Consider the following 27,798-nt stretch of genomic DNA (forward strand, 5'->3'; position numbering starts at 1 on the left):
CAATACACAATTAATTACGGATCTCGTAAGTGGATCCTGTTTTGCAGTTGAACACGACTGTGACAATAACCTTAACGACTATCGCTTACGTGGCCCTTCTTGCTGACGTGGTGAGATTTGGTAGGCGTATGAGACGTGTTCGGTGATTAACTGAATATTTTTAAATGACGAAAAAGGCCTGCTACAGCTTTGTCTTTACCTAGTAACAGCAAGGACATTCTTGTCAAATGAAACAATAACTTGAAAGTTGAAGACATAAACCGTTAAAGCAGAGAGAATTGCGCAGAGACAAAAGGAAAAAAATACACAGAAGAAAATGGGAGTTTAGTGATTTATAGCAACAGGAAATACAAAGGCTTTTTTTTTTTTTTTTGGGTTTTAACAATGATAAGATGGCTAAATCAGCTAAGAAAAGCTTTTGGCGCTTCATTTCTATGGCTCATTTGCTTGATTTACTTCACTCAGGTTTCAACACTTCTCCTCTTCCTTTATTTGCTTGATCAATTGGAACCTGTTAGCGTTAAGTTGATGAATTTTCCTTCTTCTGGTGTTCTGAGTAATGGGTTCTGTCTTTTTCTTAAAAAAACTATGATGGTAGAAGGAAAGGTAGATGTGAAGATATGTGAATTTGTTGTGATGATTTGTTAATTTTTAGTCATTTACTGATTTTTATTTTAGAACTGTATAGCTGATTAGCTGTTATCAATATATTTTGATGAAAATCCGTGTGTTATGTTGATTTTGAGAAAGCTATTGCTTGGTTGGCGTTTTGAATTTATGTTTATCGCTCGTCGAAGTAACATTTTTCTTGATCGGTTAGAAGCAGCTAAGAAAATTTTTTTTCTTTCTTTCCTATTAGTTGCTGAGAATTTGCTTCATTGGTTAGCTATCTAGGTGTTTTTTACACGCTCTTGAAAGTGAAAGTTGCTTTTTGAAGCAAATTAAGTACTTGTATTATACTAACCAATTGCTTTGAATTCCTCTTCCTATACCAGTAATAAAATGGAGCATGATGGTGACATTATGTGCTGATATAAATTTTCGATTTATGTTAAATCCTAGTTTATTATCACATGATCACTCTTTTTTTTTTTTTTTTTTTTTTTTTGCAATTGATAAAATGCTTTATGGAGAACTGTTTTTGTTTTGAAGTCAACTGAACTTGTCATTTTAGTGGTCCCCTTAGGCAAGGTTTCTCTATTCCTATTTAATCCCCTTGTAACTGGCAATGCTTTGGCTGTAGTTTGGGCTAGATTTGAAAGTTGGGAATTAATTAGGACTTGGTTGAGTTTTGGAATGTGGTATTTGTATTTCATGCGTACTCATTGTGGAATGCCTTTTCCCTGTCTTTACTTCCGATCTTTTGTTGAAATTCCATCAACTTATCATTCTTTGCTTTGTTGTGAAAATATGAGTGTAGGGTTTCCGATCCTTTGTGTGGACAGCAGTTTCTTACCATCTTAAAGACAGGCTTGAGTTGTCGCCTTCAGCGTCCCAATTTGTATCTTCAGTAGCATTTTTCCCATGGAGTATAAAACCATTATATGGGTATGGTAATTTCTCATATTAAACATGCATTTATTGTAGCTTCAACTATATAAATATATCCTTTTAGAATATCTTCTTTTGATATACACATCTTGTTAATTTGTCACTGTCCATCAGTGTAGCACTTCCGGTTTCCTTATTCATGCTTCTGCTTGGAATACTGTCTTTTTTGGCATTTGTTTAACCAATAGAAAAGAAAGAACTACACCTTTTTTTTTAATGGCAAAGTTGAAGTGAGTTTAAAATTTTCTAGCACCACATAACATTATCTTATAAAAATATGTGTGCTGTCACTTTTCATGATTTCTAGTCAAATAAATATGAAAAGTATTAAATGTTACAAGAAATACGGATCCATTTCAAAACAAATTCATACAACAGAAAATTTTATGGCACGATCGTGTAGCAAAAATAAATACCCTAGATTATCATATCAAGTATTTTTATGTATATAATCACGTACGTTTAATTGCTCATGTTGTTGGTGCCCAGCATGAAATGCTAAGTTAAGAAATCAGTCCTTTAATTATGAGTAATTGAGTAGTTTTTGATTTCTGTTTATTGGATTCTTATTTTTCATGCGGCTGTAGAATTTTGTCAGATTGCATCCCGATTAAGGGAAGAAAAAGGATACCATACCTAGTAATTGCAACTCTTCTATCTCTAGTGCCGTGGCCTATTCTGGGATTAAATGCGACCTTGAGGAGTTCCAAATGGCACCTTATAGTCTTCTTGACTCTGCAAAACCTGGGCTCTGCCATGGCAGATGTGGTGGTAGATGCAATGATTGCTGAGGCAGTAAGGTTTGAGCGGTATGTTCACATATTGATTCTCTTTTCCATTTCCATGCATATGCTTAGCCTGTTGAAATTAAATGGAGAAATTGACATGCAATTCCAACAATTGTCAAAGTGCAGACTATGAAATTGGGTTGGTTGGGGAAAATATTTTTCTTTTCCGAGTATGCTATGGTGGTAACTTTCCACCAACCGAAAGAGTTAGAATAAATATTTCTCTCCACAAAGTATGTTACTATGTGTTGCTGCTCCTGTTGCAGAGAACTTTTTTTTGTTCGCGCACGCATTGACTGATCGTTATTCAGAATTTCATGGTTTGGTTAATTTTCTTAAGAATATGACATCCTTACTGCTGTCATTGAACAGGGCCTCATTTGCAGGAGATCTCCAGTCAATATCATGGTTATCCATGGCTTTGGGTGGCATTTGTGGCAGTTTGTTAGGAGGATACGCATTAACCAACTTACACATTGATACAATTTTCCTTCTTTTTTCTGTACTGCCAACCATACAGTTATTATCGTGTGGTTTGGTTAGGGAGAATTCTATAGGCAGTAAAGTTTTGTCCGAGTCATCTAATTCTGTAGGCAGCACCCATATGGTGAATGGGAATGGCATTAACTTGGATGAAGATATTTTCTTAGAAAAGAAGTCAAATAGGAGCACCTCGAGAAGAAAGAAGAGCCAAAAGAATAGTACAAAGAAGACAGCTATTAATACTAAATCACAAATCTCCGAGAAGGATCCCTTTGCATTGGGTTTGTTGCAGTCTTTGAAAGCAGCCACTTACAGTTTGTTACGCGCATTTAGGCAGCCAATCATTTTGAGGTAACTGCTGAAAAGATCTTAAAAAACTCCTTCGTGATTATTCTCAAATAGTTGAAGGTGTCCAATTATTAGATCAGCTTTATGATTCTTATATCTGGTATAGATATGGTTTAGATGTTCCTGTCCTTAGTCTAGCTTTCATATGGTTCCCTTTTTAATTTATGTTTTCCTTCTTCTTTTCCAAACTCTACTGGCTGTGGCTCCTAATCCTGTTTGTTTCTGCTGTTACCTTGGTCTTGGGAAGACCAGACCAATGATTTGGTTTTTCCTAGCACATGTCACAGTTCCAAATCTCTCAACAGTCATGTTCTATTACCAGACTGAGTACTTGAACTTGGACGCATCCTTTTTGGGGACTACACGTGTTGTTGGATGGTGGGGCCTCATGCTTGGTACATTCACTTACAATCGCTACTTGAAGACAATGAAGCTGCAGAAGATTCTTTTGTAAGTACTTAAAATGACAGAATCTATATCTCAGCAATGTTGTCTCATTTTCTTCAACATGATCTACCTAATGCCTGCTTTATCCTGCGTTACACACATAATACAGGTTGGCTCATATTGGTTTGTCTTTCATGAGCCTCTTAGATATGGTCTTAGTTTCTCGGATCAGCCTTGCCTATGGAATTTCAGATAAGATCATGGTCCTTTGTGGATCTGCACTTGCTGATGCAATTAACCAATTCAAGTATGTGCATATTTTGCCAAGTTCCTACTTTCTTCTGTTCATAATTTGTGGATTCATATCAATTATCCACACAATATACACCGACTGAACAATTGTTGTTGTTCTGGACTTTCTGCAGGTTCATGCCATTCCTCATTTTATCTGGACAGTTATGCCCACCTGGAATTGAAGGAACTTTGTTTGCCCTCTTTATGTCAATAAACAACTTGGGTTCAACATTCGGATCGTTCACCGGCGCTGCACTGGCTTCATTTTTGAACCTTTCACCAGGCTCATTTGACAATCTCTTTTTGGGCATTGGCATCCAAGTTCTTTGCACTTACATTCCTGTTGCCTTATTATTTTTGATACCAAAAGAAGCTACAGGGATATCAGCATAGTTAGGATTCATTCCCATTACATACTATTCTAGCAACAGAGAATTTATCAAAATTTTGTGTCAGAATTTTTTTGTCACTGCCTGAGTGCTGACTAGCCGCAGGCTGAAATACACAGACATGCACACCCAATCAGAACATATGACTTGGATGATTTATCCTTCATAATCTAGAAATTTGGCTCTAGTCATATACACAATGTATAAGACCTTGTAAATCAAATTTGATTATTGATTCAATTTGAAATACAAAATGAATTTAGTTCTTTTTATTTATTTTTTCGCAGATAGGTTAACACACCTTCACATTAGTATATAAGTTTACTCATATTAAAACTATAATAAGAAAAGAAATATTATTAAAGCTCAATATACAAAAAAAAAAAAAAAAGGAAAAGAAAAAAGTGAAAGAGTAATGATATTTAAAACCAAAATAAAAAGAATGGGGGAGAATAATTAAAAGAAAAAAAAAAAGTGAAATTAAAATATTTAACAAAATCTTAAAAAGCGAAAAGTTAATGACTATTTATAAAAAATAAAAAATAAGTGAAATTAAATATTAAAAAAAACAAAAGAAATTAAAAAAATAAATGAAATTAAATATTTAACAAAAAAGAAAAAACAAAAGAAATTAAAATTAAAATAAGTGAAAATTAAAGTATTTAAACAAAAAATGTAAAAAAAAAAACAAAAAGGAGTGGTTGAAGCTTTTCTCTTTATCAGAGCCAGGTTTCGATCCTGGGACCTGTGGGTTATGGGCCCACCACGCTTCCGCTGCGCCACTCTGATGGTTGTTTTATGATTTCATTTTTAATATATATAAGCATATGAATGTTTTGCTTGCCAGTTCTCTCCCACTTCCGTCCATCTCTCCATCTCCCCTTCCCCTGGAAAACATGCTTGCCGAACCACTGAATAACAACTAATACCATTTAATCCATGCAGGAACATAAAGGAGCAGACTATCATAAATATTAATAATGAGAAGGAGACCTGGAATTGGCGGGTTACAAACAGCTGCTGCTGCTAGGGTTTATTTCTTTCTTGTTTGTTTTTCATTTGATTATTTATTCACATTTTTTGTTAATTTGTTTTTATTTTTTGGAAATTATATTGAAGGATCAATATCGATTACTAGGAGAAAATGTAGCAAAGTTAAGAACTGATCTTATGAAAGAACAGCTCGCCACTTTTCGCTCTCAGCTTGAAGAATTTGCTCGTAAACACAAGGTTATTTTCAACTCGAACTTTTAAACCCAATTGCTTGATTTTTTTTTTTCTTTTGGGAAGGATTGCTTGATCATATTTTGTCTTAATTGTATAATTCGCATGTTGCCAAAATTTAGAATTAAAATGGGGAATTGCATTAAAACTGGATACGGTTTTATGCAGAATGATATTCGCAAGAACCCAACTTTCAGGACTCAATTCCATGAGATGTGTGCTAAAGTGGGAGTGGATCCATTGGCCTCAAATAAGGGTTTCTGGGCAGAACTCTTAGGGATTGGTGACTTCTATTATGAACTTGGTTCGTACAATTTTTCTTGAAGTGTGGTGCTGTTCCTATTGCATAATCCTCTTTTATGTGTGGTGTAGAAGCTGTATATGTTGTTGGTTGAACTGTATTTCTAACAGATGTATAGTTTCCAAAATGTAAAATTGGATACTGATTGCTCATGCTGTATTTGGAACATGTGGTTTTTTGTTTGTGTTGAAATTATCTGATGCTTTTTGTTGATATAGAACATTGTTCAAAATCAAGGGGGGAAAAAGAAGCATTTAGGTACTTGATTGCTATTAGTAATGTTGAACCCCATTTGCACCCCAATCAACCAAAATAATGATAACTAGATTTGATGAGGCACTTGATGAGGCTTAATACTTTACCTAGATTTGAAGATGAATAAAACAATTCTAACATCTGAATGCCATAATTTTTATGAACTGTGTTAAGGAATTGTGTGCCTTCAAAGGTCTTTCAGTTGAGATGAATGTTTATTGGTCCTAAACTTATGTTCTTTATAAATCATGGATTTCTCCAAGGTATGCCTACTATAAATTTTAGTTAAAAAAAAAAAAAAAAACTATTATCTTACTTTTCTGGTGGCAAAATTTATTCATGTTTATGCAGATGAGGTTCTATTTTCCCCCGAGAACTATTTTTTGACTTGGACGTTGTTCCCCTACCCCACTTTCTAAAATTGTGTCTTGACACTAACATACAAATGTGCTTTAGAATTCTTATATTGGCATTCACATACTTGGCTAGACAGGGGTACAAATTGTTGAGATTTGCTTGGCAACAAGACCTCACAATGGAGGTTTGATCAACCTGCAGGAACTCTGCACTCTGCTTCGTCAGAAACGAAAAAGTGATCGTGAAGCCGTTTCTGAAGATGACTGCTTACGTGCTATAAGTAAGCTTAAGGTTTGTAATTAAGGTTACTATGAATGATTTTCATACTTATGATTGTTCAATTTGTGAGAAAGTGATGTCAATACAAGGTTCTTCATTGTAGTTAAATTCTTCTAATTAGTCAAGGCTACAGGAACATGTTTCAAGCTGTTGCTGTTGATTACAGCACACCTACTATGATGTATTTTTGTTATTCCAAGGATTTAATTGACAGCTATGAGTTTGCTGATCGAAACCGTTTCCGTATTCTGAGTTTCTTGGTATTTTAATTTTAGGTCCTATATCTGGTTTATGAAGAAAGTTTAGTCATCAAATGGTTCTCTCTATCTCTCTCTCTCTCACAGAGTGGTGGGGGAGAATAAAAATACTTGTACATGAGGATATGATGTTTTGCTCTGCAATGTCATGATGGGCAAAGAGAAATTTTTTAGGGTGGCATGAAGTAATCTGATTGCTATAATCATCTTCTTGGTCTTCTGGTAAAAAGCAACCAGAACGTTTATATGTGCCCACTGTTCTGGAGTTTCTTCACATTGCTTTTCCATTTTTCTCGAGGCAATGATATAATTTATTTTTGTGCTATTGGAAATTACTGCATATGCCTAACATTTGTAAGACGGCTAGTGATATATTACATTCGGAGTATGCATTAATGTATACTACCATTGTATTACTTGCCAAATTGAATAGAACTTCTGTATTGCATGGTCAGCAGACTTGCCTTCTTCCATTACTTTCTGGCTTTGCTTGTTGACTATGAATTTCTGCAGATATTAGGTAGTGGTTTTGAAGTGATTTCTGTCGGTAAGAAAAAGCTTGTTCGATCTGTTCCAACTGAACTGAACAAAGACCATAATGAGATTCTGGAGCTGGCTCAGGTTTTTATACTCTCCATATCCTGAAGTATTATCATTCTCAACAGGATAATTATTGACCTGCATTTTCCTTCATCTCATTCATTTAGGCTCAAGGCTTTGTGACTGTTGAGGAGGTAGAGAGGCGGCTTTCTTGGACATCTGGCCGTGCTATTGATGCCCTTGATACCTTATTAGATGTAAGTTTTTGCTTCCATCTCTGATTATCCATTTTCAAGTTAACCTTTTATCTCTATTGCCATATGTTCTATAATCAGATCCTTGGATCTCATAAATCCCTGTTTGTTGATGCAGGAAGGTCTTGCGATGATTGATGATGGACATAAGGATGGCAAGCGCCGCTATTGGTTCCCCTGTGTGGCTTCCATATCCTCTGCTATAGGGGCTGATGTTTAACATGGGCTTTCTCATTCACACACATTATACTTGTACCAAAATCATAAGGTGCAAAAGGTAATTTAATGTTGCTTTATTCATTTCACCCGTCTGGAAGTAAACTAGCCACATAAAAATGTATTTAACTGCCAATTTCACTTGAGTTGATATAAAAGAATCGATTTCCCAATTTACAGTTGTCTTGGTGTAATCTTTAAGTTTACATCGAGTAACTTTGCATAAGTGCCTCTCATTTTGGCAAATTGCCTCCAAATCATGGAAATTAGATAGACAAACTTTTCTTGCTCAAAGATAAAAATACGATATAAAAGAATTGGTCACTTTTATTAATTTGTTTATTTATGGTGTGGGAATTAAACTAATTTATTCATTTAGAAGCAGATTCCAGAATCGTACAACTCTGCTCTAATATAATTAAGTAGTATCAGGTAATCACTAAAATAAAAAAGATTCTTACAGTATGAGCCCCCAAAACTGGCATACAATTCTATTCACATTTCATACTCCTGGAAATTAAAACAAATTCGCATGTATTTCATAAAGAATTAGTTTACTGTAACTTGAGAAGGTTTTATTTCAACGTCTTCAGTCCAGTCAGAGGCAGGTTCACTCCATGACCGGGGACGAACCCCAAGCTGAAAAAACAAAACCATCTCTAGTGCCTCAAAAACCTTTAGCTTATCCAGAAATTCATTCCAAACACCACTCACTATGCAATAATTGTTGTTATAAGGCGGCCGATGATGGGCGGCATGCTGTGAACGTGACACAAGAAGACCAACATCCTGCAATGCCACCACTAATGGTGGCAGCTTACTCTTAGTCCCATGAGCCCAGGCATGAAACTGCTGGCTAAACATAATACAACTAGCACATACGCAGACAAAGCCATGAACTATGGGGTCATTACAAGCAAGGTCAATAGGCAATACAAAGAATGTTATTGCCTTAGCTAAGGCATGTAAATTGTTAGCAAATTGACGCCTAGTTATCGTCCATGGCCACTTATGGTGACCTTGAAATGCTTCAATCTGTGAGCCGAAAACTGCTGTTGATGCATCTCCATAGTTATCAATTCCCCAGTGATAAGCCCCAGAACCCAGGTCAGCTAAAATGTACCCAATGTAGCCTGCTAAAATGGGTTGGAGCCATATATGTGAATTGGCAGATGCAGCGATAGCCTTAGCTAGAGAAATGAGCACGGTGGTGCACCCGGTTGCCAACCATATCCGGTGAGACCATGTAGATTGCAAACTAGGGTCATTCATAATAGGAGGGGCAATGGAGTTTACAAGTCTAGGTTCAATAGCTAATTGGGTTGGTTTGGACTTAGATGTGGTGGTGGATGAGGAGGTGGAGGTGGTGGTGGTTGTGTTTGAGCATATTACATTTGCAACCCGGCAAAGGTGGTGGCGCTGGGAAACAATTCCATGGATTTGGGTTGGGTGCCTAGTAAGGTATTTGTGATGGGTTAAGACAGACATAGAGAATAATGTCTAAGAGAAACCAAAATGAAAGTGTGTTTCAAGAGGCAATATATGTATGAGCTTAGAACAGAGAAGTTGTGGACTTAAATTGAGTTGAGAGTCTTGTGGAGAGTGTTGAAAGAAACCATGTTATGGTTTATCTATAGTTTGCGTGGGGTTATAGAGATCGCTAGTGTACATAGGCTTCCCTTTTCTACCAAGTGGTTGAGCAGTGGAATTTTTATTTCATGAGGAGATGAAATTCAGTTTTAGAACGTTAAGGTATATATCACACAACTTTTTTTGAAGTTTTCTTGGACTTGTGTTGATAAAGAAAGTCATTTTTTGAAGATAAAAGGCCTGAAATGTACACTGAAAATATGTGATTGATGTTTCCCACGCAGGCCAAGGTTATTGTTTTCCAATTTTTACATGTGAAATATGAACCATACACATGATCACATTCAAATTGGTGGTCCATTGGTCTAAATTAGTAATGTGGCACTGTTAGAAGCCACTAGATTGGTTCTGCTTTCACGTTCTTGCAAGTTGATGGCTAAACAATTACATCGTTTATGGTTTCTGATGTGATCAACTCAAAATCATCTTTTCTTCTTTCTTTGTGTAGTCTCAGGAAACTTCTATAATCAAATATTCTTAATATTTAAGATTGTGTTTGACAATAATTTTTTAATTTTTAGGTAATTTTTATCGATTTAATACTATTTTTTTATAATTTTAAATAACATCGCGTTTGAATTAATTTTTAGAGAATAAAAATAGTATTTTACAAAATTTTATCCCCGTCTAATTTTTTAGCATTTTATAAAAAGCTAATCAAATAGCTAAATATTAATAATAGCTAAATGTTACTAAAACAACGGTGCAGCTAACTTCACCGTTAAGCTTTAAGACACAAAAGAAAAGATGATGAGTGTTTTTCAAAGGGAATGAAAGTAGCAGTTGTGGAATATTCAAAGTCTTGAAGCATCTTGTAGGATGCCTTATTGCATCAGCCTAATATGGAATTATTTTTTCTCCTTTTTTTAATGACAAAAAAGAAATTCTCATTTTCTTTGGTATAATTCCTTATACTCTGGTAATAAAATTTTAACCAACTTCATTTTACCGAGTTAATTAATACTTTTGAACTCTCACCAAAAAAAAAAAAAAAAAAAAAAAAAAAAAAAAAAAAACTTTTGAATGCTACAAAAGTTGCAGGGTTTAAACTTTAAACAAGAAATTTAAATTGATAGGAAGATTGTAACTAAATTCAACTAAATTGATTCGATGAATTACTTTAATTTGATTTATTTATAAAATAGAGGATATTTATAAATTTGATCATTAATAATTTTTTTTCTCATAATTATTGCAAGAATAAGTTAATTTAATATATAATATTCTCACTTGTCGTGGACGTTTCAAGAAAAAATTGCTCTCACGTAATTATAAACATGAAATAGAAAACAAATACAGTACCATTCTTTGTACGTTTACATGCAAATAAAAACCATACAGCAAAATAAGGAATAATTCAAATGTATTCTTACAAGTTTGAAGCATATCCCAATTTGTGTCCACATATGCATGCCTACGTAAGCAAATATATTTCCATCTAGGATATTTAAAATTTACGAAAAATCTGTTTCTAAATCTATATACATAGCTATGTCAAGTTATGCCAAATAAAATATTTATATTAATCTCACTTTTTTACGAAAAGCTGAAGTTCTCGATCTCGAGTTCTATCGATTATAATAATTTTCACTCTCTTGGTGAGTCGAGAGGAGACCTCGCTATGAATATTTTTTTTTATTATTATTATCTATATGGTCTTTCCATTAAATATTATTTGTGTTTTTTTTTTTATGTTTCGTAAAATCTTTAACTTACATACAATATTCAACAACAAAATAAATCATTAAATAATAAAATAAGTTTTAATAAGTTGAATTTTGTTAAGTAACATTTTTATATACTTTTTTTATAATTTTATTTATTATGATTTAATAATAAAATAAGGTAAATTTAATCATGATAATAACAAAATAAAATTTAATAAATTAAAACTACCTTTATATTTTAATAATTTGCATTGAGGCTATTTAAATTTTGATGACTGAAACAAGCTAAGAAACACATTTAATGCACTTACTAAGAAAACCAAAAAAACTGTTCATAATATTTGTCATATTTGAGAAAATAATTTGTTCTAAAATAAATGTCACATTTGTGATTTCAACGAGTAATAAATATATTTTTTTCATGTTTACCCTTTTATGACCAATAATTATTACTTCAATTTAATAGTTTTTTTAGAATATTAGTATTAAATTAAGGGTAATATAGTCAATTTACTTTATAACTTAGACAGATTTAATAATTTTTTTAAGGGACGTGAAATTTTAAATATGACAAGTAAGTATTAAAGGAAGATTCATCATCATAATTTTATCAGAAAATGTAATTGATAGTTATTTAGTATTTAAAATTTTAACCATTTATTAACTTTAAATTGTTTAGTAATATTTATTTAGATATATTACTTAAAAATAATAAGTGAAAATTTTAATTTAAAATTTACATTAATGGGTATAATGAATTATTGAATTTCTAACAGCTTTGCTATTTGCAACTTTGGCCCTTACATTATTCAACAGTAAAAATCAAATTATTAAATTTCCAACATTATAAATTTCAATTTTATTAAGCAACACTTAATCCATCACCAAATAAAAAAAAAAAGACATTTCATTACCATCTTATATTCTTATTGCAAAACATGAGTTTGAAAAATCTTAAAAATAAAATAAAATATTATATTATATTATATATATTTTTGGAAAACACTAACAAAACAAACAAGTCTATATCTTTCCTTACTAATTATTAGTAATTAGCAAGTGTCCAAAATCAATTAACGGCTGGTTAGCCTGGTCTACAAATTACAACTTTACATTATGACACAGACAACCATTTCTTTTCTTCTCTTTTCTGTCTTGCAATTATCGTATCGATAGGGAGAAAGGGAGACGGGCAACAAACAAAGGCTTTTAAAACAAAGGAGTTATAAAGTTCTCAGCTTTACTTTCCCCCGCTCGCTCTCTCTCTCTCTCTCTCTCTCTGTCCATGACCATGGCTCCGTCTTCCTCGTTTACAATACTCACCATCTCTTTGTTTCTCTCAATTTTTGCTTCACAAGCAGTGAACTTGCAAATACCATTTCACCCGCAGGACCTTTTGCCTTTATTGCCCAGACAAGTTTCGTGGCCGGTTCTTAATTATCTAAACAGTCCGGTTGATCTTTTGCCAACGTTTGTGGGAGCTGCATCGTCTCAAAACAACTCCGTTGAGTGGAAAGGTGCTTGCTTTTACAAATGCAAAGCTTGGATGGAGTTTCATAACAAGACTGGTAGTGAATTTGGTGGGGGTACTCTTCACATCAAGGTAGAACTGTAAAAGATGGTTTTTTGTAGTTTGGGTTCTAATTGGGCTATTGAAATTTCAAGGTTTCACTTTGTTGGCATACTTGCATGTTTGACTTTAGTTCGTTTGGTTTTTGTGGTCTTTAATGATACTTGGAAGTTTTCGTATCTGGGTATTGCATGATTTGTACTCTAGTGCTAAATTACGGCTCCTAAAGTGCAGGTTAGGGCTGCAAATGATATTAATTTAATTGTTTTGCTAGATATTTATTGTCTTTGTTGAACATTATAGAGTTTTTATTTTCGGGGTTTTTGGATTTTTGCTCGGTGTTAGAACTGAATTTGAGCTCCTTTGAGGTTTGCATTACCTGGAATACCTAATTTGAGTTTTAGTTGGCCTTTTATTTTGAGAATTTGTTCACTTTGTGGAAATTTGAAGGGACTGGTATCTCGGCATTGCATATTTTTATTTTGATGTGGAATTGTAATATTCTACTGAGTTTCTTTTGTTGGCCTGCCAGGATTGTATATATTATTTAAGCTATATTTTTCCTGTTGTAGTTTGAAACTAGTTGCTTTCCTAGAAAGTTGAAATTTTACGTCATCTTTTAAGTTGAATTATTGGGTGTTAGTGCCTGAATTGAGCATGACATTATTTTCTTTTCTTCTCTTTGATGTTAGTGTTTTATGCAATCCAAGATATATTTGGCCTTTTTTGGTTTGATTTTAGTTGATGTTGTTAAAAGTTCTTAGAATTGGTATTGACTTGGAATCATGTAAATTTTGCATTATTTGTGTAAGGCGATGGCTTTTGGTTTGAGCTGTTCCATGTGGAATTGTTGTACCCTAGAGTGGCAATTCAAGCCTGGAGACTTCAATTGATGGGTTCTTATTAACTTGAAAGACATTTTGGAGTATACCTCAATGCTAGGTGCTCATTTAAATTTGCATGAGATGTGTAGGTTTTATGCTTGAGAAAACTTGATATGAGGTTACTGAGTATTGCTACATAAGTTAAATTTTTGTATAGATGGTTCCTTTATGAATTTGGCTCTTTCTTTAAGTTTTCCAGTAAATCTCTTTCTCTGGTTTATACTGGATTGCATGGTCTTCTAGTATATCTGCATTCTCGTCAGCAGATATATCATTTTGTTTGTGATTGAGACTATATCTAAATAGGACTTTTCCCCCTTAAGTTTCTGCTATGGGAAAAAAGTGTCTGTGCAAGTCAATGGCATTGCCAATTTTTGAAGATCATCCTTTGTTGGATTACGGCGCTATTGATTATTTGCTTCTTGTCTGGTCTTGTGTTTCTTAGAGTTTCAATGACTTCAATTTTGTCTTTTGTTCAGGTTAGCAAGGCTCATAGCTGGACTTGTATGGATCTTTATGTCTTTGCAACTCCATATCGTGTTACATGGGATTATTATTTTTTATCTCGGGAGCATACACTTGACTTTAAAGAATGGGAAGGGAAAGCAGAGTACGAATATGTAAGATTCCGTTCTTGTCATTCAGTAGTTACCAAATTTTCTAGTTGTTCTAGTGCAGGTTTGAGTTGCAGATAACAGATATGATCTTAATTGTCTATGAAATTAGGTGAAAACCAGGGGAGTTTCAATTTTCCTCATGCAAGCAGGGATGTTAGGAACCCTTCAAGCACTGTGGGATGTCTTTCCCCTTTTCACGAATACTGGATGGGGAGAGAATTCCAATATTGCTTTCCTTGAGAAACGCATGGGGGCTACCTTTGAACCACGTCCTCAGCCCTGGGTTTCCAACATCAGTATTGATGATATTCACTCTGGAGATTTTCTTGCAATATCAAAAATCCGTGGGAGATGGGGTGGTTTTGAGACTTTGGAGAAGTGGGTTAGTGGAGCTTATGCTGGTCATACTGCTGTTTGCTTGAAGGATTCTGAAGGAAAATTGTGGATTGGTGAATCAGGACATGAAAATGAACAGGTAACCTCAGAGCTTGCTAAGATGTGGTACAAAATAGTAGTTCAATAGAACTGATGGCACCCCTTCATCCTCACCCTTAATGGCAATTTTTTTCATTGTTTACTTATAGCTGTATTACTTCAAACTACAACCCCAAGACATTCAAAGTGAAGTATGGCTATGTACTTGAGTTTCTAAGAAGAACCTTAATACCTCTGGCTGTGATGCCATCCAATTTTCAGATTTCCTCTTCATGGTGTTTAAATGCATTGTCAGAATCCTTATATTTCCTTCCTCTCTTTGGCTGACATTCCTTATCCTATCCAAGTTCATCTTATCATCCAAATGAGGGAGCAAAAATAAGCCTCTTATTGGTCTCGTCACATCTTACAGAGCAGCTGCTGCCCCATCTGGAGATTTTGTCTTATTATTTTCCTTTTTTTATGCCCATGCTACCTGTGCCTGAAACTTAATCTTTTCCCTTTGAATTTTATTTTTGGTAGTTATGATTTTGGTTAGAGTATAAGCAGTACTTAATTCTTTGTTGTAGGGAGAAGATATTATTGCTGTAATACCATGGGAAGAATGGTGGGAATTTGAGTGTACTAAGGATGACGCTAACCCTCATATTGCACTGCTTCCTCTGCATCCTGATATCCGCGCCAAGTTTAATGAGACTGCTGCATGGGAGTATGCATTAAGCATGAATGGAAAACCTTATGGATACCATAACATGATATTTAGTTGGATAGACACCATAGAAGGGAACTATCCACCCCCCTTGGATGCTCACCTGGTATTGAACTTATTCCATCTGAATAAACTGTTAACAGATTGCTTCTACGATTTTCTTCTTTTATTTATATCTTATCATGTTGTGGTTGTTCCACATTATTTTTAAATTTGATGGGCCATTGCAGAATTAGGGTCCAGCTCCATTTGTTAATGTTTAACCATGATTTTGATAAGGCTCTCAGGATAAGTATGTCATTTGAAAATAACAGTGGGCTTTCATTTTTCTTGAAAGTTTAGTTTTCCCTTTGACAAGGACTGTTTTTTGTAAATGTATTTTCATGAACTTTCCAAACACCAGAAAATGGAGAAAATGCCTCTTTTTTTTTTCGGAAAATATTTTTCCATGAAACAGACACAGATTAAATTTCCCAACTTTCTCTTTCTTGGAGTATACAATTTTCTTTAAGCAATTTTAGAGGTTTTCAGCATTTATATTCTTTCTACTATCAACTCGTGGTCCTATAGGTTGCATCCGTTATGACAGTTTGGAGTCAAATACAACCTGCATATGCTGCCAATATGTGGAATGAAGCCTTGAACAAGCGACTTGGAACTGAGGTACATTAACAGTCTGTTCATCCATTTTGCTTGCTATGCTATTTTGCTTCACAGAAACATCTTTTGAACTGATTATACATTGCTGGCTAGTTTTGCATTGCTATTTCCATTTATATCATAACAAGATGAATGCTGGACCATTGATGATGTGTGAAAGTTCGCGGGTCAATAGTAGGTGTCTTAGCTCTCAACTCAATCGAGATACTCACAACAAAGAAGGAAAAGAATCAAAGGAGATGCCAGGGGCATCCCCAGTGTAGCCTTTCCAATTCTCAAGTCAATAGTGAGAGTAAGAGAGGAGAGGACAACATCCAAAAACCCTGGTCTCCTAGTCTATTTGTAGTGTGTATCTTCTAGCATTCGTCCTTGTCCTTCTGGTCCTTTATGTCCTTGAATTAAGAGTCACCACCAAGCCACATTTTTGAAGGAGTTAAAATGATTGAATGATCCTTTATTTTATTGTGTTTAATGTCACCGTATTCACTGTATGTTATCACATAATAGTATGTATCATATTAACTCTTCAACAACTAACAAAATTTGTGCTTCATGTAGGGCCTTGCTCTTCCTGATATCTTAGTGGAAACTGAAAAGCGTGGATCATCCTTCGGCGAACTGTTGACAATTCCTGAACAGGATGATTGGATGTATACTGATGGGAAGTCGACTTCATGTATTGCTTTCGTTCTCGAGATGTACAAGGAAGCAGGACTATTTGATCCAATTGCTAGCTCTGTACAAGTGACAGAGTTTACGGTTAGTCTTTTACAAACGATAAAGTAGTTGTTTGGTCTGAATAAAGAAATTGGTATTTATTGTTTTGTTTTGTTGAATTCCTTTAGCCGATAAATGCATATAATATACTCACATATACATGCATGTACTGAAGTTCCACTTCAATGCTTGTAGAACTTCAAACACTGGAAAGGACACAAGAAACATTTATTTTTACTTTTTCTTTGTTCGCTGGAATGATTATTTATGGTTTCTAGTGCTAAATTACAAATTTATTCATGGAGTTGGTTTATGTAAATAAATATTTGAATAGTGATAGTTATCTACTTATTTCGTACTACAGAATATACAACATTTACTTTCATCATCAGGTTCGATTTAAATAACTTGTCTCTATTTGAGAATGCATTTAAATCTTCAGTAGTCGTATTGATATTTGTTCTAAATGTGACATTGCTTTTAATTTGGTTTTGAAGTTCCTTAAATTTGTTTATAATATACATGCTAATCTGTTTATTGCTGAAAATGCAGATTAAAGATGCCTATACACTTAGATTTTTCGAAAACAACTCAAGTCGCCTTCCAAAGTGGTGCAATGACGGGGATGATGTGAAGCTTCCCTTTTGTCAGATTCGAGGCAAGTATCGAATGGAGCTACCAGACTACAACACCATAGATCCTTATCCCCATATGAATGAAATGTGTCCATCCCTGCCCCCAAAATACTTTAGGCCACAAAATTGCTAAACAGCTTTAACTTCTTGAAGATGTTATATGATGGTGGATTTTATTGGAGGTTCGGCTGTTGTACCATGTTCCATGATACCACATACGGAAGCTGCCAAATTGCGCGGTTGGCTAAGGTTGTTTGTTGTAAATATGGTAAATGATACTGTAGAATTGGAGAGCATAGATGTTAAAAGTATAGTGTGTGAAGGTAGTGAAAACATCAAGTGTTATCTAGACAGAACTATACTCTTTAATTCATTAATTTTGTATAGTCGAAGTGTTTCATATTCAGCTTAACTAGTCTGGTGTTTTGCCACTAGCTTTTATTCTTGGATTTGCTTCGAAGTTCCTTTAATCAGATTCCTATATAATAAGCAACATACATTCTGCTGGTGACAACAGGTCTTTTCTTCTGGCCTTCCTATCAGATACCACATGCATCAATCAGAAGGATGCGACAATTACAAGATTTGATGCTTTGGGGTGATCTGGATGGGTAATCCTTTTGTTGGAACTGGCATTGGATCTCTTCTGAAGAAGTTGTCAGCAGACAACTTCCATGTAAATTGAGTGACCAGATAATGGATTGTAACTAGCGTTTCGATCTTTGCAAACTCGTATCCTGGACAAATCCGAGGACCTCCTCCGAACGGAACATAGCAATAGGGTGGAATCGAAGATGGGTTCTCAAATCTTGCTGGATCAAACTTCTGCGGCTTCTGGAATATGCTGTCATCCATTTGTGTCATGCTTGTAACCCAGAATATCTATATATGAAAGGAAGAATTGTCAGTAAATGTTTACGGTTGATTTTGATTTACTTAAAAGAAGATAACTGAGACTCTCACTTACTTGCCACCCTTTAGGAATAAGGTATCCATCGTACTCTATATCTTTTACAACTTTCCTGAAACCACCAAAGATAGGAGGGAATATTCTCATTGTCTCCTGAGCTACTCTCCAAGTGTACTTCATCTTGGTAAGATCTTCCCAGGTTAAGAACTCTCCCTTGCTCTTGCTCTTAGCTATCTCTTCCTGTTCTGCATCCCCAAAGCAATGCATATTTCAGTCCCTTGTGTGCATATCACAGCTTGAAAGTGAAAGAGAATTATATTAAAATTACCAGTGGACAAAAAAAAAAAAAAAAAAAAAAAAAAAGTGGGTCCTTAGTTTTAATGGCAAGTTCCGTTAAAGACACTTACTGCAGTAGAAGAGTTAAAAAGGGAGACTATAGTTGAGAGATATGTAAGCAAATACCTTCAAGAACAGCTGCATAAACAGAAGGGTCATTAGCTAAAAGCCTGACTAAAAAAGTGACCACAACAGAGGAAGTGTCATGACCAGCAGTCATAACTAGCATGCTATTATCCACAATCTCCTTCTCTGTAATTGCTTCTCCATTGTTTTGATTGCTGATACTGAGCAAGCAAGTTATGAGATCTTGGTGAGAATTAGCAGTCTGTTCCTCAAGTTGCATTCTCTTTTCACTTATCAGGTCTTTTAACATGTTTCTGACGCTTGTGCTTGCTTTGAGGCTGCTGTTGTAGCGTGTGAAGGGCAAGTTTATTGGGATTGACCACATTCCTTTTATCATTTCTTGGAACAAATCCACTAGTTTATCTCTTCTACTTCCTCTTTCAATCCCAAATAGAAGAGAGCAAATTATGTTGAATGTGAGTGTCTTCATCAAGGGTAAGACCTATCCAGAATTCAAGAAGCTCAAGGCCATAATTTCATTCATGTGGTTAATATATAAATTATAATTATAAGCTGTATAATCATGTGCATACCTGAACTTCCTGCTTGCGTTGCCAATTCTTGAGAATATGCATCCTCACTTCCTCATCTATTTTCCCCACATACTGCTTCAAAGACTCGGGCTTCAAAAATGACATAAGAGCCTCTCTTACTCTCTTATGATCTTTACCACTCAGTTCCAACAAGCATTTCTCCCCCAAAATCATCTTAACAGACTGTGTTTGACTGTTACTCAAGGTGCTACTGTCACTAGTAAACACAAATTTATTTGCAGCCTGTCCATACATGAACACTGTTGGCTTCCCAAAAAGACTTAGCTTCGATATTGGACCATATTTTTGTATTCTTTTTTCAATCCATTTTTCAGCTGTATTTGCTCTCATGTTTTGAAGAAGACTTAGGCTTTGGCCTATTATGGGAATTCCTAATGAGCCTGGAGGAAGTTTCAAATCCTTTGATGATGAGATTCTTTTTTTAGCAAGGAAAAGGAAAATGGGTATTAGGAAAATGAAAATGGTGAAAAGGGTATTCATAGTTTTTCAATTAATTCTGGATATTATGAAAGAGAGGAAGCTGGAGGTGAAGCTATGCTTAACTGCCTATGGAGTTGGATGTTATGTATGACGGGATATATAGTGAGAGTTGAAAACTAATAGTTTTGTGTAGTTTTGTTGCATTTTGGTTTGGAATCTCTCTTCTTTGAGCAAAACAATATGCCATATATGGGTTTCAGAACAGAAAAAAAAGATTTAAAATATTACAGGATTCTATTTCTAGGTTGCTATACCAATAGACCTTTTTTTTTTTTTTTTGGGAGAAACTATACCACTAGACTTTTAAAAGATATGCACGCAGTATTACTAGATGTTGTTTGTACTTGTTGTTTTTACTAACCGCAAATAAATGAAATTTAATTTTTATATATAATTTTCTATTACCATATATATAATTTTTAATATATACGTTATATAGTTTATTTAATATTATATTATATCATTTCGATTTCAAAACCATGATATAAGAAAACTTGAACCGAATAGTATTACCATATTTAATATATACTACATAATATAATTTCTTATTTTATTAAATACAATTTACATTTAGATATAAAATTAATATGACCAATTAAAATTAAATTATTTTTACTTTTAACCAATCAAATTAAATAATGTTGGCTTGCTATAAATGTATAAAATTTTGTTATTGTTAAACAATTATCATAATGGGTAATACGAATTTGTATTTTCCTTTTTTTTTTAAAAAAAAATGCTTATAGTTAGAAATATATAATTTATTATTTGGCAAATATTATTTGAAAGTAGAGGGTTAGTCTCTGTTACGCGGCTTATAATATTTTTTAAGCCATTCACCTCCTATGAATAATAATTTTTTTAATAGGAAATATGATTTTTAATAAATTATAGAATTATGAAAAGTAAAATGTGATTTCTTGTTCCTGCAGGATCTGCCTTTATCGTCACTTTCAATTATTTTCATTTTCAATGAAGATTCCCTAGTGTCTTTTTCTCTTATTCGGGAAATAACTGAAATTACAAAATTGTCCATCCTCTCACGTCATATGATTTGATATTAAAATAATAGCAATCGCTCTTGCCGAATAGAAACTCAATAATCGCAACTGTGACAAGAATTATTAACATGTAGATTCTTACATTAAAAGGTATTATATATTGTAATTTCAAACTCCAACAAATATTTTATTAAACTTTTAAGCATCCATCAAAAATAAAAGTGAAATAAATCGAAAAATGAAAGGAAAGGAATATACTTTTTTGAGCATAATGTGGGTTATAAAACCCAGGAAAGATCAGATTTCCACTGTCATTTACTTTCAGGGAGACAAACAATGTAGTGTTGGTTCCATACACAAAACTAGTAAGGACATAAATGTTGGTACAAATTTGTTCAAGGAATTAAAATTTTCCAAATACAAACATCTGAATTTCTGTGTTTCAATACATTTGATCTTGTGAAATTAGTGGTATGCAATTCCTCAATGCTATATCACTCAGCCTTGGATGGAATGTGGTTGCCGCCAGTTGCAATTTTGTACACATAAAACAAAGTCATGAGAGAACTGCAAGAAAACATTAAAGTTAAAAGCTCATAAATAAAGATTGAAATGGAAATCTAGAGGCATGTTCTTGTACTATCAGATGATAAAATAGAATCAGTAGTCAAGATTGCAATTGCTAGCATTATCATGCCTGAAAGAAATCTAGAGTTCTTGTATGTGATTTTATAATCTAGTCAAGCCAATCATCTTCAAACGGATCACGTACATAAACCCCAGATAAAGAACACAATCCTTAACAACCAGTGTCTCGTCCTATCCACAGAGGGCCTCCCAAGACTCTCTTATTTTATCTTTTGGATTTACTTATTAATTCTATCAGGCCATCTTGCTGTTCTCTGTTGCCATTTCAATGCTCTAATAGCAGCAATTACTTCCAACTGGTTTGTAATGATAGATCAGAGATGAACATTTAACAACAATTGCTACAAAATGACTGAAACTAACTAAGAAAACAATACTTCTTATCAAATGCAGCATACACAAAATAACATAATGGGTCAAAGATTTTTCTGTTTGTAGATCCTTATTTTAGACAACTGATTCGATGAACCTTGCTATGAGATCTGTTTGGCTATTGAAACCCACAACATTCATGTTTTTTAAGTTGGTGTAATCAGACCCTTTGGTGCAGGGATGGGCAGCTGGCTTGAACTATAATTCCCCCTTCTTTTTGCTTGTTTGAGTTTGTGACTAAATTTTGCAATTTGACAAACAGATGGGTCATTCACACTAAGTGAGCATTCCTAATACCTTATTGACTAGTCTCTTATGCAGAAACTTTATGAATCTTCAGCAGTAATCCAATGATAATTGCAGACAATAGATGAGTCCGGATACTACAGGTAAACCTACACTGAACAGAGCAATGCTCAAGAAGCGCAAAAAGAGTATGATTTGCATCACCTTATCACAGCAATAATACCAGCAGGCATAATCTTCGACGTTTGCATGTAACGCTGTCCCATCACAAATGTCAGTACTGCCGCACAAACTGTTCCAAAAGCACAGGAATCATAATGAATTTCAAAGTGAAGCTCAAGCAATACTTGCAGTGAGCTAAAAACATGATAAATGCAATTAAAGGTAAAAAAAAATGATATTTTCTTCTAGAAATGTCATTACTCCCTCAGCAAAGTTAACCAATAATGACATCAAGGACAAGCTACAAAACTAGAAATAAGACACAAAGCAGTTCTACTGCTATCTTATCTTCTTACAGGAAAAGCCACATATTTTAAGGGCATTAAAAATAAAGGGAGAATCCAAGCACTATTTAACTGAAAACCCTATCGGATTTTGTTAATGAATTTTTGTCTTGTGCAGTTTAAATTATCCATGCTGCCTATGCTGCCCTAACTCTTTTCTTACTCCTCTATCCCTCAAACAAAAAGCAATAAGCTTACTAACAACGTTAGCTAAGCCCAATAAAGTGAGTTGATGAAAAATAATCAATGTCTTTTCCTCATTACTTACAACGAGCCTCTCTTGATAATAAAGAACCTATCATGATATCACCAGACGAAAACAAAGTTAAACAACGAAACTTGGAAATATAACCTCTACGCAGACATCTGCGTTCATCAACAACATTTAACGACCCAAATGACTCCCACTACATGGAGCTGAGCACATGTCTAAACATGAGATAGGATATCACAAATCAAAAGAGATCTAATATAAACTACCTATATCATTTAGCTACTTCAGCATTAATTTCCTTCATTTTGACAAAGAAAGAACAATCACCTTCAGGTGTCCACAGGCCAGGTGGCCATTAAATCTCAATCTTTCAACTCGTTCCAACTTATAAATACGTCAAAATTTATTTTTCTCTTAGACCTTGTCCATGCAAATTCCAACAGGCAAAGCTAATGTTATATGAATTATCCATTTTTCCCATATAATTCCACCGAAGCGTTGCACTAGGATCTATAACCAATAAACATAATATCCACAAAAAGAGAAGACTTTCTAAACCAAGAAAATTAACCAAACAAAAACACAAGAAAGTGAGATTAATTGTACCGGTTTCGATGGCCAAAGCGAAATATGAGTTCTTTCTCTTCTCAAAAGCCTTGAGACTCAAATACCCAGCCAAGATAAGAAGCAATCCAGTGCCCACTCCCCCAGCTAATGATGCCATGCTCCCTTTCTTCAAATAGCCAATGACTCCTCCTGCCACCAGAATTAGCCCGTACGGGATCGTGAAGCAGAAATCGTGCATTTTTCTTCCTTTGTTTGCACTTCTTCTCTCTCTCTCTCTGATTTGGAAAAGTAGAATTGGGTTCTACAGATCAAACAAAAAAAAACTTCTCTACTTATTGGGTTTCTGCGAAGGAATTTTAAAGGACGAAGCTTTCTCAGCTCTACAGTGGTGGCGCGTGGAATTCCGTTGGTCAACTTTTTCCTTTTTAAACAAAAATTCGATATTTTTTTGTTTTATTCACTCATTTACCCTTTCACAACCGTAAAATGACCTATGTGTCCTGATTAAAGCGCCGCCGTTTTAAGAGTTGGAACACTGAAATGCGATGCCACGTGGGACAATTTATAACCAGAGTGTGCCAGACACATACATTATACATATCCTCGTCGATGAAAACGACGACGGTTAGCGTTAACGGGCTTATAGATCTTGTGATGCTAATAATGGCCATTATTTGAACCCCATGGCATGGATCCGATTACCGACCCGAAACAACCCGCTCAGTTCGTTCCTCAATCTCCTCAATTACCAGAGCTCACACCCTCCTAAAACCATAACAATGGCAGTTTGCCAATCTAATTCCAAGCGACCTACTTGCCCATCTTGCTCCAAACCATACCGTCTCTGCCTCTGCACTCGGATCCAAAACCCGGGTCTTGATAACAAGGTAAGTGTAACCGTTCTTCAACACAGTTTAGAAAGAAAACACCCTCTTAATTCTGTTAGGATAGCAAAACTAGGGCTTAGAAATGTCAATGTCGTTACAGTTTCCGATGTTAATTTCGATGCCAGTTTCATTATCCGGTTATTGGAATCGAATTCGGGTGGATGGGAAAGTTTGAATCTTGATGGAGTTTTGGATAGAAAAGAAAATCAGAAAAGAAAAATTGAGGACATTGATGGTTCCTGTTCAGTTGCAGTAAATATGGGAAAAGGATATTCTGATGAAGAACCAGTCATCTTTGCTACTATTGGCAAATGTGGAGAAATGAATGAGCTTGAAAGTATATGGAAATGGAAGCCTCAAGTCCATCCACAAGAAAATTCAAACTTTGATCAAATTTTAGCCTCTAAAGGAGCTATTAACGATTTGGAAAAAGGGTTTATTGTAAAAAAGTTGCAGAGAAAGCAATCAAATGGTAGCAGCACAGATATGGAAGAATATGAGGAATTTGAGCTTGTAATTCCTTCTGGATCAGTACTTCTATTTCCTAGCGAAAAAGCAGTGGGAGTTGATGAGCTATTACAAGAAATGAACATTGGGGTAAAGAATTTAATTGTTTTAGATGGGACATGGGCAAAGGCAAAGAGGATGTATATGGAAAATCCATGGTTAAGGATTTTGCCACATTTGAAGTTGAATTTGGATAAACTGAGCTTGTATAGTGAGGTTAGGAGTCAGCCAAAAGCTGGTTGTTTGTCTAGCATTGAAAGCATTGTTTATGCTTTGAAGGCAGTTGGGGATAATCCTGAAGGTTTGGATAGTCTTTTGGATGTTTTCGAGTCCATGGTAGGAGATCAGAGGCGGTGCAAAGATGAGAGATTGAGGAAAGAACATGTTATTTAATTACAATTTTACCCTTTACTAGTTACTACAAGCTGATTATCATGCATTAATCTTTAGAATTCATAGGTGTTGTTTCCTCTGTCATCGTGTAGAAGCAAATGCTTGTAAAGGTTCTCTCATGGCCTCTCAAAGCCCCAACCAAAAACCCGAAATATTCTCCATTCATTTATTTCTTTCGTTTCTTGAGCCAGACACTCTCTCAAGACCCTTATGATCCTCCATTCACTCTCGCTTGCAAACCCAAAAAGACAACAAAGGAAGGTCCGCAGACAAAGGAAAATCCGAATAAGGACCCGAAACTCCCTCAAAAATCCGATCTTCCTTTTGACTTTAGATACTCCTACTCAGAGTCCAACCCGGGTGTTGAGCCAATTGGGTATCGTGAACCAAAACGGTTTTCGCCATTCGGGCCGGGTCGGCTTGATCGGAAATGGACGGGGACTGCTGCTCCGTTTCAAGCAGAGGTAGATATGGAGAAGATAATGGAAGAGAGGAATCGGGTTCTTGGGGACCCGCTCACCGAGGAGGAGGCGGAGTACCTGGTTGAGCGGTATCGGCACAGCGATTGTTCCAGGCAAATTAATCTAGGTAATTATTGTCTGAAAATATACTATATACTTGCATAACAGTGGGATATATTTTATCATTAGACAGTATAATCCCGTTATCGCCTAGAAAGAGTTGGTACTGTAAATTAGTTGTCATGGATTTTATTCTCTGTTTTTGGATATGGTGTCGTTTTCTGAATTTGTTTGTACAAGTACTTGAATTCAAATGTTCAGCTGTCATGGATAGTTTTGAACTTCCATATACAGCTTCAGCAACTTGTTTATAGACTATATAGGTGATTGAACCTTCCCATGTCTTATTCTTGGAGATGGAAAACCAGTTTAAACAAAATGTTCCCATGACGGCCAGACCAGGTTGTTTCTTAGTGGATTGTCCGTTTATTTTATGTTAGGGAAGGGGGGAGTCACTCACAACATGTTGGATGATATCCACAATCACTGGAAGAGAGCAGAAGCTGTGAGAATCAAGTGCTTGGGAGTGCCTACCCTTGATATGGACAATGTCTGCTTCCATCTTGAGGTGTGGCTTTAATAAAGTATCTACGGGTAAATTTTTTTTTTTTTTTTTTTTTCTAAATTTTCGGAGATTATTAGCTGATGCAGCTGTTAGTGGCTCTGTAGGACAAATCTGGTGGGAAGATCATCTACCGGCATATTAATATACTGCTTTTATACCGAGGTCGAAACTATGATCCAAAGAGCCGGACTGTTATACCTGTAATGTTGTGGAAGCCTTATGCACCCATATACCCAAAGCTTGTCAAGAATGTAGCTGATGGCCTGACATTTGAAGAAACAAAAGAAATGAGAAATAGAGGACTCAATTCTCCTGCTCTAATGAAACTTAGTAAGTTGATTATATTTCCTCGGTGTGTATAACTTGCTGCTTGCCTTGTTCAATGATAACAATTAAAGGTAATTGACAAGTGGAATTTGTGAATGACACCATTTGTGTTCAGCCAGGAATGGTGTGTATGTAAATGTAGTGGAGAGAGTGCGAGAAGCCCTCAGGGCTGAGGAGGTAGTGAGGCTAGATTGCACCCATGTTGGCACCAGTGATTGCAAAAAGATTGGTGTGAAGCTAAGGGTATGGCACAATAAAACTGAGTTTTGATATTATTAAGCTAATAAAGGAATTTCTTATGCAACTTTGTTGTAGAATTACTTGCTATCACTTCCCTTTTGTTACTACAAATGCAGGATTTGGTACCATGTGTTCCTATTTTATTCAAGGATGAGCAGATTATACTGTGGAAGGGCAAGAGAGATGAGGAATAAGAACCATCACTGCTTGATGGCAGCTTTAGGAGTTATAGCATTTGCAAGGTGGCATTGCTTCTTGGCAAATTTTGAGTTGGCTGCAGCTTGGAGTTCTTAAATTTGGTGAATAACCTGTTGTTTGGCAACCCAATCCTTCCTCGCAAAACTAACCCTTGTCATGACTATTTGTTAACAAATGTATAGAATTTCAAAATGCCTGAGTCTGGTTATTGCTCGATACTTGGAGAAATTGGGAGGGATTAGTTCTAATGGCCAGAACATAGCACCATTGTAATAGGGTTGTTAACGAAGTTGTTAATTTTTAGTTTTGTGAAGGGCATTTACTGATGCGGTTCATGTGTCTAATAGTTTGTAGAGGTGATAAGATTTGTATTTGATGTGATTTTCACTTAATAAGAAAACAACGATTCCAGCCTGTTCACTCAGTCCCGTTTTTTTCTGTGATGTTTCCTCAGTACTACTCAGCTTTATGTCGTATTCTCTCCTTGAGCTAATTGCTATTTAAACTATAAATTTGGTTAGTATCATTGAGCCTGCCTTGGGAAGTTCCTTACTACCATGAAAGACTCGGTGTCCTTTTATTGGTACAATGTCGTATGCCGCATTGATACAAATTTGTAAAAATCTTTATCCTAAGACGCTTGAGGTTATGCCAGAGTGTTCTTTTTTTTCCAAGTTGTACTTGATGCTCATCTATGTTGCCCGAAAACGAAGAAACGAGGAAACATTCCATA

At 35.1% G+C, this 27,798-nt stretch overlaps 8 protein-coding genes and 1 non-coding gene across 9 annotated transcripts; 5 read left to right on the top strand and 4 right to left on the bottom strand.

Annotated features, from left to right (window-relative positions):
- Positions 1 to 275: 275 nt before the first annotated feature.
- Positions 276 to 4,512, top strand: LOC105632930 (Major facilitator superfamily protein). Its single transcript, XM_012215398.4, has 7 exons — positions 276 to 465; positions 1,421 to 1,548; positions 2,139 to 2,360; positions 2,712 to 3,173; positions 3,423 to 3,620; positions 3,727 to 3,864; positions 3,983 to 4,512. The coding sequence occupies exons 1-7, from the start codon at positions 385 to 387 to the stop codon at positions 4,242 to 4,244; spliced, it is 1,491 nt and encodes a 496-aa protein (XP_012070788.1). The 5' UTR covers positions 276 to 384; the 3' UTR covers positions 4,245 to 4,512.
- Positions 4,513 to 4,957: 445 nt separating this feature from the next.
- TRNAM-CAU (transfer RNA methionine (anticodon CAU)) lies at positions 4,958 to 5,029 on the bottom strand. Its single transcript has one exon. It is a non-coding gene; the product is annotated as a tRNA-Met (tRNA).
- A 54-nt stretch (positions 5,030 to 5,083) lies between these two features.
- Positions 5,084 to 8,096, top strand: VPS22 (EAP30/Vps36 family protein). Its single transcript, XM_012215400.4, has 7 exons — positions 5,084 to 5,271; positions 5,360 to 5,470; positions 5,633 to 5,768; positions 6,514 to 6,668; positions 7,427 to 7,534; positions 7,621 to 7,710; positions 7,826 to 8,096. Exons 1-7 carry the CDS (start codon positions 5,221 to 5,223, stop codon positions 7,925 to 7,927), a joined length of 753 nt encoding a protein of 250 aa, XP_012070790.1. The 5' UTR covers positions 5,084 to 5,220; the 3' UTR covers positions 7,928 to 8,096.
- Positions 8,097 to 8,317: 221 nt separating this feature from the next.
- On the bottom strand, positions 8,318 to 9,572 carry FADA (fatty acid desaturase A). Its single transcript, XM_012215399.4, has one exon. The coding sequence runs from the start codon at positions 9,409 to 9,411 to the stop codon at positions 8,473 to 8,475; it is 939 nt and encodes a 312-aa protein (XP_012070789.1). The 5' UTR covers positions 9,412 to 9,572; the 3' UTR covers positions 8,318 to 8,472.
- Positions 9,573 to 12,388: 2,816 nt separating this feature from the next.
- Positions 12,389 to 17,908, top strand: LOC105632935 (uncharacterized). The gene is made up of 7 exons (XM_012215402.4): positions 12,389 to 12,843; positions 14,174 to 14,314; positions 14,421 to 14,786; positions 15,316 to 15,561; positions 16,026 to 16,118; positions 16,674 to 16,874; positions 17,385 to 17,908. Exons 1-7 carry the CDS (start codon positions 12,526 to 12,528, stop codon positions 17,598 to 17,600), a joined length of 1,581 nt encoding a protein of 526 aa, XP_012070792.1. The 5' UTR covers positions 12,389 to 12,525; the 3' UTR covers positions 17,601 to 17,908.
- On the bottom strand, positions 17,810 to 20,121 carry LOC105632934 (cytochrome P450 716B1). The gene is made up of 4 exons (XM_012215401.4): positions 19,373 to 20,121; positions 18,840 to 19,281; positions 18,435 to 18,622; positions 17,810 to 18,349 (listed from the first exon to the last, which is right to left on the bottom strand). The coding sequence occupies exons 1-4, from the start codon at positions 19,871 to 19,873 to the stop codon at positions 18,044 to 18,046; spliced, it is 1,437 nt and encodes a 478-aa protein (XP_012070791.1). The 5' UTR covers positions 19,874 to 20,121; the 3' UTR covers positions 17,810 to 18,043.
- A 992-nt stretch (positions 20,122 to 21,113) lies between these two features.
- Positions 21,114 to 23,831, bottom strand: LOC105632936 (protein FATTY ACID EXPORT 5). The gene is made up of 3 exons (XM_012215405.4): positions 23,467 to 23,831; positions 22,345 to 22,432; positions 21,114 to 21,441 (listed from the first exon to the last, which is right to left on the bottom strand). Exons 1-3 carry the CDS (start codon positions 23,663 to 23,665, stop codon positions 21,369 to 21,371), a joined length of 360 nt encoding a protein of 119 aa, XP_012070795.1. The 5' UTR covers positions 23,666 to 23,831; the 3' UTR covers positions 21,114 to 21,368.
- A 226-nt stretch (positions 23,832 to 24,057) lies between these two features.
- LOC105632938 (DTW domain-containing protein) lies at positions 24,058 to 25,214 on the top strand. The gene has a single exon (XM_012215407.4). The coding sequence runs from the start codon at positions 24,111 to 24,113 to the stop codon at positions 25,212 to 25,214; it is 1,104 nt and encodes a 367-aa protein (XP_012070797.1). The 5' UTR covers positions 24,058 to 24,110.
- A 98-nt stretch (positions 25,215 to 25,312) lies between these two features.
- Positions 25,313 to 27,489, top strand: LOC105632937 (RNA-binding CRS1 / YhbY (CRM) domain-containing protein). Its single transcript, XM_020678921.3, has 5 exons — positions 25,313 to 25,802; positions 26,176 to 26,303; positions 26,405 to 26,630; positions 26,743 to 26,870; positions 26,984 to 27,489. The coding sequence occupies exons 1-5, from the start codon at positions 25,313 to 25,315 to the stop codon at positions 27,059 to 27,061; spliced, it is 1,050 nt and encodes a 349-aa protein (XP_020534580.1). The 3' UTR covers positions 27,062 to 27,489.
- Positions 27,490 to 27,798: the final 309 nt, after the last annotated feature.

This window comes from Jatropha curcas, chromosome 7 (assembly GCF_041381405.1).
Source record: "Jatropha curcas cultivar XTBG-Jc1 chromosome 7, XTBG_Jcur_1.0, whole genome shotgun sequence".
Classification (NCBI taxonomy): Eukaryota; Viridiplantae; Streptophyta; class Magnoliopsida; order Malpighiales; family Euphorbiaceae; genus Jatropha; species Jatropha curcas.

Excerpts from the sequence above, each read along its gene's own strand:
- LOC105632930 (XM_012215398.4), top strand. The coding sequence starts at position 385 with ATGATAAGATGGCTAAATCAGCTAAGAAAAGCTTTTGGCGCTTCATTT. Across the intron at positions 1,549-2,138 it reads AGTATAAAACCATTATATGG|AATTTTGTCAGATTGCATCC; the intron begins GTATGGTAATTT and ends ATGCGGCTGTAG. Across the intron at positions 3,621-3,726 it reads AAGCTGCAGAAGATTCTTTT|GTTGGCTCATATTGGTTTGT; the intron begins GTAAGTACTTAA and ends CACATAATACAG.
- LOC105632938 (XM_012215407.4), top strand. The coding sequence starts at position 24,111 with ATGGCATGGATCCGATTACCGACCCGAAACAACCCGCTCAGTTCGTTC.
- LOC105632936 (XM_012215405.4), bottom strand. The coding sequence starts at position 23,665 with ATGCACGATTTCTGCTTCACGATCCCGTACGGGCTAATTCTGGTGGCA. Across the intron at positions 22,433-23,466 it reads CGCTTTGGCCATCGAAACCG|TTTGTGCGGCAGTACTGACA; the intron begins GTACAATTAATC and ends CTTTTGGAACAG. Across the intron at positions 21,442-22,344 it reads GGTATTATTGCTGTGATAAG|TTCTCTCATGACTTTGTTTT; the intron begins GTGATGCAAATC and ends GTTTTCTTGCAG.
- LOC105632937 (XM_020678921.3), top strand. The coding sequence starts at position 25,313 with ATGCTTGTAAAGGTTCTCTCATGGCCTCTCAAAGCCCCAACCAAAAAC. Across the intron at positions 26,304-26,404 it reads ATGTCTGCTTCCATCTTGAG|GACAAATCTGGTGGGAAGAT; the intron begins GTGTGGCTTTAA and ends GTGGCTCTGTAG. Across the intron at positions 26,871-26,983 it reads AGATTGGTGTGAAGCTAAGG|GATTTGGTACCATGTGTTCC; the intron begins GTATGGCACAAT and ends CTACAAATGCAG.
- LOC105632934 (XM_012215401.4), bottom strand. The coding sequence starts at position 19,873 with ATGAATACCCTTTTCACCATTTTCATTTTCCTAATACCCATTTTCCTT. Across the intron at positions 19,282-19,372 it reads AACGCAAGCAGGAAGTTCAG|GTCTTACCCTTGATGAAGAC; the intron begins GTATGCACATGA and ends AATTCTGGATAG. Across the intron at positions 18,623-18,839 it reads TTATGCAGCTGTTCTTGAAG|AACAGGAAGAGATAGCTAAG; the intron begins GTATTTGCTTAC and ends TTGGGGATGCAG.
- VPS22 (XM_012215400.4), top strand. The coding sequence starts at position 5,221 with ATGAGAAGGAGACCTGGAATTGGCGGGTTACAAACAGCTGCTGCTGCT. Across the intron at positions 5,471-5,632 it reads AATTTGCTCGTAAACACAAG|AATGATATTCGCAAGAACCC; the intron begins GTTATTTTCAAC and ends GGTTTTATGCAG. Across the intron at positions 7,711-7,825 it reads CCCTTGATACCTTATTAGAT|GAAGGTCTTGCGATGATTGA; the intron begins GTAAGTTTTTGC and ends TTGTTGATGCAG.
- FADA (XM_012215399.4), bottom strand. The coding sequence starts at position 9,411 with ATGTCTGTCTTAACCCATCACAAATACCTTACTAGGCACCCAACCCAA.
- LOC105632935 (XM_012215402.4), top strand. The coding sequence starts at position 12,526 with ATGACCATGGCTCCGTCTTCCTCGTTTACAATACTCACCATCTCTTTG. Across the intron at positions 14,315-14,420 it reads GGAAAGCAGAGTACGAATAT|GTGAAAACCAGGGGAGTTTC; the intron begins GTAAGATTCCGT and ends CTATGAAATTAG. Across the intron at positions 15,562-16,025 it reads CCCCCTTGGATGCTCACCTG|GTTGCATCCGTTATGACAGT; the intron begins GTATTGAACTTA and ends GTGGTCCTATAG.